The 8,636-nt window shown below is 35.7% G+C and overlaps 1 protein-coding gene across 1 annotated transcript; it reads left to right on the top strand.

The window, feature by feature from the left end:
- The first annotated feature begins 3,608 nt into the window (after positions 1-3,608).
- LOC149215881 (pectin acetylesterase 8-like) lies at positions 3,609-8,363 on the top strand. The gene is made up of 12 exons (XM_089391110.1): positions 3,609-3,929; positions 4,004-4,086; positions 4,962-5,091; positions 5,243-5,322; positions 5,422-5,508; positions 5,608-5,732; positions 6,748-6,808; positions 6,965-7,021; positions 7,124-7,201; positions 7,304-7,409; positions 7,891-8,036; positions 8,135-8,363. The coding sequence occupies exons 1-12, from the start codon at positions 3,710-3,712 to the stop codon at positions 8,243-8,245; spliced, it is 1,284 nt and encodes a 427-aa protein (XP_089247236.1). The 5' UTR covers positions 3,609-3,709; the 3' UTR covers positions 8,246-8,363.
- The last annotated feature ends 273 nt before the right edge of the window (positions 8,364-8,636 follow it).

Raw genomic sequence — 8,636 nt, 5'->3', positions numbered from 1 at the left:
AGTCAGCATAATATTGTTAGAATATTGAACACAGTGAGGAATAAGATCGATCAGATAGGCTTGAGAATCAATAGGAGGGTCTTCCGGGGCAGAGTAAATATCTTTGAAGAAGGAGTGTGCTGCTCGCTTTATGCCTTCAGAATCTTTAACCACAGTGTTTTGATAGTGAATTTAATTAACTGTTTTGAAGTGCTTGCGTGCTTCAGCTTGCTTATGGAAATAGCTTGTATTTTTGTCTCCAGCCTGTAACCAAAGATTTCTGGACTTCTGTCTCCAGAACTCTTCTTCATCCCTACTTTATCTATGGAGATCTTTTTGCAGCTCTACTTCTTTTTGAAGAAGGATTTGAGTTACATTGGAATTCTCCATTGTTAATTGATGGCCTCCTAAACTGTCATGCATCTCCTTTCTTTTTGCGGTGGGCGTTTTCAACCTTTTAGCCCACTCCTTGAGCTCCCTTTTAAGTCTCCTCATTTTTTCTTCCCACACAAAGAAAGGGGATACTTCATGAACTTGCAAGTTCTAAGCCTCGGAGACCACCTCCTAGAATCCTTCTTGATGAATCTATAGAGAAATGATTTTAAAGGGAATGGGGCCAAGATTTCCATCCAAGGAGAGCTCAAGCAAAATGGGTTTATGGTCAGAGGTGTAGTTTGGCAGAATTTTAGAGGTGGCCATTAAACCACAACTCAAGAAGGAGGATTGGACTAGAAACCTGTCCAGACGAGTAGCAATGTGGTCGGGGCCTATCCTTTTGTTTGACCAGGTGAATTTCCCAGATGTGGGCTTGATATCCTCCAATTCCCAATCTAAAATGAGGTCTTCAACCCATTCTCTAGCTGGGTCCCTTACCAGCGAGCCCCCCTTTTTCTCTTCTGCAACTAGCGTAACATTCAAATCACCTGCAATAATAATATTTTCTGGGTTGTGCAAGAAAAGATAGGACTGGAGTGAGTCCCAACAATTTTTTTCTCAGATGGTAAGACCGAAGCATAAAGATTGAACATACTTACTTGGTGGCTAGATTCTTTATGGAGGAGCTTAGTGAGTAGCCAATGGGGGAAACATCCTCCATGAATCAGATCATATTTGGAGCTGTCCCAAAATGAGGAAATCCCTCCAGAGGTGCCTCTAGCGCTGACTGCTCTCCCTTGGCCTTTATGCCAGAATTCTTTGCTTGCTTGGAGGAATAGAAGGTCCTCCAGTTTTGTCTCCTGGGTGAGAAGGTTTTCAGGCGAGTACATCCTTATAATGTATTTCAAAGCTTCTTCTTTCAACCTGTTGCCTAACCCTCTGCAATTCCAGGAGACATATTTCATTATTTACTGGCTTGGAAGGTTGTGGCTCCTTTTGGAGCCTGACCATGCTTGCACCTAGATCTGGTATTCATCATTCCTTTGAGAGTTTTCTGAGAGCCTTGGAGAACATCGAGATAAGTTCGTTCCTCTCTCTGTTTCTTCTTAGACTTTCGACCCCTAGCCGACTTGATAGGAGTGACTTGCGAGCTGTTTGAATCTGATACTCCATCTTCTAAATCTCCCTCAGAATCAGAGCCCAGACTGATGCGCTCCTCTTTTTCTTCTTTTTCCCCTTGTTCATCCTCTGATGGAGGAAGAGTTGACTTTGCCTCTGCTTCTTTCACTTTCTTTGACAGGTCTTCTGGTTCCTCTTGGGTTCCAATGGTGTCTATATTTACCCTAGAGGAAGAAACCTCTTTTGGAACTTCTTTGGCTTTTGGTTTAGGCCGGAGCTTCACCAATGGCCTTGAATTTTTCTTCTGAGTTGGTTTTGGGACTGCCTTGCCCTTTTTGATTTCTTGCCATCCTTCTTCATCCACTTTGTCCCCGGTTGGAGCTTTTGGGCAATTTCGTTGGAAGTTTCCATGTTCATGACACGTTTTGCATTTGAAAGGCAGTTGCTCATAATCCAATTTTTTATAGTAATTCCATTCTCTGACTATAAGTTTTACCGCTTCGTGCAATCCATCTTCCATATCGACTTCCACAAAGATTCTTGCGCAGGTATATTCGCCCTTGTTATCTGCTTTGTCAATGAAATGGCCTTTCCAATCTTCTACAAGGTGTGATAGCTCCAACAATGGATCAGAAGATTGGGAAGCCAGACCCAGACTGGGACCTCTTTAGGGGTATCGATTGAGGGATCGAAGTTGGAGGTCCACTTATTAAGATACAGACCTTGATTTCCCATAAAATACGGACCATTTCTGAATACCAAATCTCGATCTTCTTTGGAGGTGAACTAGAAAATGAAATACCCTCTTCCGACAACATAGCAGATCACATTGTTTTTCAGCTGGGGCCTCCAGTTGCATTGGATCCAGTCATCTGTTGTTTTTGTAGAGGGCCAGCATCCCATAAATTGTCCTACCAACCCTCTTTCAGCCACAGCTAGGGCGATTTTTATCGGTTGGTCTTCTCGCAGAGCGATGTCAGGAATTTCCTCCAGTTTTTTGATGAATTTCGGGACTTTTGGAATCAAATGTTTTTTCCCTTTCTGCGAGAGAAATCTTCTGAATTCTTCTTCTGAAGAGATTGGTGGGGTGGGAGAAGGCTCCCCACCCCCAGGCGCACTCATGGCGGCGGCTACGCTCCTCTGCGATCGCAAAACCCAGACGCGAACGCTGTGCCAGTAGCAGCACTGGTCGGATGAGGGAGGCAAAGCTCGATTGCGAGGATGTCAGGAAGGATTGAGAGCCCAGCAGCAGGGGCTGCCAGGTAGGGGGCCTGCGGAGGGCCGCAGGGGTTGATGAAGTAGGGGCGCGGGAGCTCCAGTTCAGAACACACGTGCAAATCACCCTGAAACTCAGCGTTGCCCTCTATTTTCATTCGAAGTGAAATATCGTATTAAACATAGGTTTGATCTAAAGTGGTTATTGTATTAAATATAAAGTTTTGTCTTAAAATATTTTTGTCTCAAAATGCTTTTGTCTTAAATATAAAATTTTATCTTAAAATAATTGTGTCTTAAATTGTTTTTGTCTTAAAATAATTTTGTTTTAAACTATTTTTTCTTAAATAATTGTCTTAAAATATTTTTGTCTTAAATATAAAGTTTTGTCTTTAAATTTTGTCTTTAAATTTTTGTCTCAGACTACTTTTGTCTTAAATATAAAGTTTTGTCTCCAAATTTTTTTGTCTTAAATTATTTTTGTCTTAAATATAAAGTTTTGTCTTAAAATATTTGTCTCAAACTACTCTTGTCTTAAAATATTTTTCTATTAAATATAAAATTTTGTCTTAAAATATTTTTGTTTCAACCCGTTTTTGTCTTAAAGTCTATATTTAAGACAAATCAATTGAAAAAATGTCTCAAAAGTGCCCTTTGGTATAATAGTGTCACATCGATGTGAAAAAGTACCATCAGATTTGTTTTGAAAAACCAAAAATAATGATATCCAATAATGATGTTTGAAAATAATAGAACTGTGAAGTCCTGAGCGGGAACCATTATTAACCTATTCATAACAAGCATTCATGGCTGCACTCAATGATGAAATGATGTAGTGACTTTTAGAAAAAGGAAACCCGTCATGGTTTAAGCATTTATGAAGCAATGAAGTAATATTCCATCTCCAAAGCATTTTAGAAGCCTGTATAAAGTTGTTCACTACTGAAGTTTTTCGCGGCACTACCTGATAATATTTGGTCTGGTATACACAGACTTGCTGTAACGTAATTGGCGACCCAAGATGGTTAGCAGAGCGACTGCAAATAAGGGGTCTATCAAATATGGACATTTTTTTCGTGCAGTATTTGTCATGACAATGACAATGGTACTAAGAATAGATGCAGATACACTTCACATTGGGGAATCTGTGATAACAGAAGAGGCATCCCTTGCTGAATCGTCCAATTTAATGGTCTCTGTAAACATCACAGTACTGAATAACGCAGTAGCCAAAGGAGCTGGTAAGTGGATTTATGTGTGTCAATTATATATTTATTTCTGCAACAGAACTAATAAGTTCATTGCTTATTTGCAGTTTGTTTAGATGGAAGCCCACCAGCTTACCATTTAGACCGAGGATTTGGATCTGGAGCAAACAGCTGGCTTGTTTTCATGGAGGTAAGTAATTTCTCCCATTGATTTTCCAATGTTGTCATTGTTAATTTAATATTGATACTCTCTGTTATGGTGGATTCTTGTTGTATTAATTGTTCATGTTCTTGAGGAATGTTGTCCTTGTTAATTTAATATTGATACTCTCTGTTATGGTGGCTTCTTGTTAATTTAATATTGATACTCTCTGTTATGGTGGCTTCTTGTTTTATTAATTGTTCGTGTTCTTGAGGAATTATATATTACCATGTTCACAAATTACATATATTATTTTTTATTGCATTGGATTTATGTTGGGGTTAGTTTATTTGTTGGATGGAAAATTTATGTTGGAGTTATGTTGGGTTTGTTTATTTATTGCAGGTTCACAAATTACATATATTATTTTTTATTGCATTGGATTTATGTTGGGGTTAGTTTATTTATTGGATGGAAAATTTATGTTGGAGTTATGTTGGGTTTGTTTGTTTATTGCATGTTCACAAATTACATATATTATTTTTTATTGCATTGGATTTATGTTGGGGTTAATTTATTTATTGGATGGAAAATTTATGTTGGAGTTATCTTGGATTTGTTTATTTATTGCCAGGAAAATTTATTTTGGGTTTAGTTTATTTATTGTAGGGAAAAGGACGAATTTACTTTATGAGAAATTAACTCTCTCTAAAATGACTTCCATCTTTAAATCTCCATCTCTGGATAAAACTTGAACTTGTGACCTAACAAATCTAAACAAACCAAATAGCCAAACTAGATATTATAAACATTTCACAAACATTTCATATTAATAAGAGAGAGGGTAATGTGTTCATAAGGGTTTACCACCCATCTGTTTTATTGGGATTGAACTCTTATTTAGTGCAAAAAAATTTATGCAGGGTGGAGGTTGGTGTAGCGACATACCGTCCTGCTCGGAGCGAGCTCTCTCTGCATTGGGTTCTTCTCTATACATGGGGGAAGCAATAGCATTTACAGGCATTTTAAGTGATGTTCCATCACAAAATCCGGGTATTTCAATTCTAGACTTTAAAACAATAGCATTTACAGGCATTTTAAGTGATGTTCCATGACAAAATCCGGGTATTTCAATTTTAGACTTTAAAACAATGTGATGATAAATTGGCTATTCAAAGGGCTCATAGGGAAAACTGTTGAACAGATTTCTATAGTTGGAACCGCGTTATGGTTAGATACTGTGATGGGTCTTCATTCACTGGAGATGTGGACGAGGTAGATCCGGTATGTTATTTTCAATAAGTACATATCAGCAATTTCAGTTCTTGTAATCCCATATCAATTGAAAATTTTGTTCTAATGACTAGCATTTGAGCATTTCAGGGTAGTAAACTTCACTTGAGAGGGCAAAGAATATGGCAAGCTGTAATAGAAGATCTTTTGACGCAGGGAATGGATAAAGCTGAACAGGTACGTTTTCCAGTTTTTCTAGTACGCAAATATTTAAATGCCTTGCGTTATCGACGATGACAAAGTGGAAAAATGAAATAGGTTTTGTTATTAATGCAGGCCCTACTCACTGGCTGCTCAGCGGGTGGCCTGGCTACATTTATTCACTGCAATGATTTTCGTGATCTTCTTCCTCAGTCTGCTTATGTCAAATGCATGACAGATGCTGGATTTTTCATGGATTTGTATGTTCTTAATATATTTATTTACCATGCGAACAGTTCCTTTAAATTATGAGTTAAATTTTGAAATTCAAATTTTTGTAATCATGTAGATAAATCTTATATTCTTTTATGCTATATACTTTTTGAAAATTTTTGGGGTCTTTTTTCCCACAAACAAAGAGTCTCATACATCAATTTAGTGTTTTGCTTGAGTGACGTTAAAATTAGATTATTATTATTATATATAGTTAATTGGGTTTATTTGGGGTCGTTGGGTGGAATGGTTGTTGTCCTTCAAATAGATTCAAATCCCATTAGTGACATGATGAGCTATAGTAACTTTATAAATATTATTGTAATAGTTTAGCACCTATGAATATTGTTATATTGGTTAGCCGCCTTGTGAATTCTGAAGTAAGTGTGTATATCTTGTAAGTTGGTACCAACAACTTGACTCTAGCCCTAGGACTGAGAGAAAGACTCCCTTTTTTCCTAGAAATATATATATAATCCTCTTCTAAATAAATGATAAATATTTATTTTTGGAGCTGTCTACCTACCCAACAAAATAGCATATAGTTAGGATGGCAGTTTTTTTGCCTGAATCTGGAAAAAAAAATCAGGTAGTTGGAGCATTTGAATCATTTTTTTAAGCTGGAAATAGATTCAGCACCTTCAAGAACCCTTAAGACATCCAAAATCTTGAGATATTTTAAAAAATTTCTACCCCAATTTTTCATAATCTTACCAGAATTTGTAAACTGTTTTGTAAATTTTTTTTAGCTAAACTTCATTTATATTGACACTGCATATTCTTTGATGTTTTAAAACATCTTTGTTAAAACATATTTAATACAAACTAGTCCATTACATTTGAATAAACTACTCCATGCACATTGAATATTTTATCTCCATCACAGAGTTTCTGCATATTGTGTGTTAATCTTAACCAACTACCCATGTCCTTTGAATATTTTATCTGTATTCCAGAGTTTATACATATTTTGATAATTTAATTACATACCGTTCCTTGCAGAGAGGACGTAGCTGGTCAAAATTTATTTAGACTTTTCTTTGATGATATCGTCACATTTCATGTACATAGCTCGACACTTTTCTATTTACATACACTAAGTAATTGGAATTTTGCATTTGCTTTCTTCGCCTCTATTTTTCATGCTTTGAGCTTTTGTTGTTCGGTGATATCTATTTTGTGTCCCAATCGTTTTATTGAATGTGATATTGTATTGCAGGGGTCTTTAAAACACTTGCCAGCTGCTTGCACATCCATAATGGACCCTGGAAGTCTGGTAGTATGATGTTCAACTGTTATTTCCATTCGAAATTATGTTATGATGCCAATTACCTACAAGAGTTGTGACTAACATTCATATTATGATATATAATGGCAGTGTTTCTTTCCCCAGTATCTCTTAGAGTTGATCCAAACACCACTTTTTGTTGTCAACTCTGCATATGATACAACACAGGTAGATAAAATCTCTGGAGACTTTTTCACTGTTTTATTCTGCAACATATAATAATGGAATGCAATGTCGTATCTTCTATGGCTGGAAATTTGTTTTCTACAGATTGGAAATATTTGGGTGCCTGATTCAGCAGATCCCGACGGTGATTGGGAGAACTGCAAGAGGAATATCACTACTTGCGACCTATGGCAATTGATAATAATGGAAGGTTACTTTCTGCATCAATATCTCATGTTTTTTTAATATTTTTTTAGGATATTGTTATTAGTTTTATTGTGCTAAATTTATGTTGATGATAGATTTAGAGAATATTTTAGAATTTATGTTGATGATAGATTTAAAGAATATTTTAGAATTTGATAGTTAATAATGATTGTAGATTTAGAGAATATATTGAAATTTGATAATAATGAGAAATCAAGCAATTAGTTGGTTCCTAAGACTTATTCTCAAATTCCAAGATATAACCAAAATGTATGATGACCATAAAAATGATCTCCTGTTCCCAAAATCTATAACGATAAAAAAAATTACTTAATGACCATCAAATTCCAAAATATTCCAAAAATTTATAATTAAGACAAAAATAAAATTGTATAACACTATTTTAGTTCCCCAAATCTACATAAAGTTGACCTTCTATGACAATATGTTAATAGACTGATCACAGCATGAGTTATCGATCACAGGATTCAGAGACGATACGATTTATGCATTAACACCCGTGTATGATTCATGCAATGGAGGGCTGTTTATCAATTCCTGCTATGCACACTGCCAAACAAACGTACAAGATCTGTGGCACGCACCGAATTCTCCAAAATTAAATTCAAAGGTGCCTCGTTATCTGCCATTTTCCGAATAATGTTCTAAAGAATTTCTCTTGAAGGTTCAAGTTGATATACATGTGTATATGTTTTTGTTTTGTGACAGACCATTGCAGAAGCCGTTGGTGATTGGTTTTTCAATCGAAATGTGGTCAAGTATATTGGTTCAGACGGTCCATACCTTTGTGATTCTACTTCCAACAACTTTCATTTTTAGAGTTTATTTATTTACCATTACGTGATAATGCAGAGCATTATCTTTGTTACCATTTATTTGCACTTCACAGTTCAATTAGGTTATCATTTAATAACAAATTGGAAGTGTCTTCTCCATAGAAAAGACTGTTAAATTTATAATATTGATTTTGATACAGGTTTTTAATTTATATAAAATTAAAAATAATGTTTATGGTTTTTTATTATTTAAGTAAAAAGATGTTGGTTGAAATCCAGAACGTGGTAAAATTAGCATATGCACGTCAAGACTCGAATTTCCCACCTCTTAATTTGAGAGTGGTCGATTTTAATACTGAAAAACTTGAATTTCCCACTTTTTTATTTTGAAAGTGACCGATTTAAAGAATATATATATATATATATATAAATAT

Source organism: Pinus tabuliformis, chromosome 1_1 (assembly GCF_031772625.1).
Source record: "Pinus tabuliformis cultivar Carrire ecotype Pingquan chromosome 1_1, CPIR1, whole genome shotgun sequence".
NCBI classification, from domain to species: Eukaryota; Viridiplantae; Streptophyta; class Pinopsida; order Pinales; family Pinaceae; genus Pinus; species Pinus tabuliformis.
This window is presented reverse-complemented; position numbering and strand designations above follow the sequence as displayed.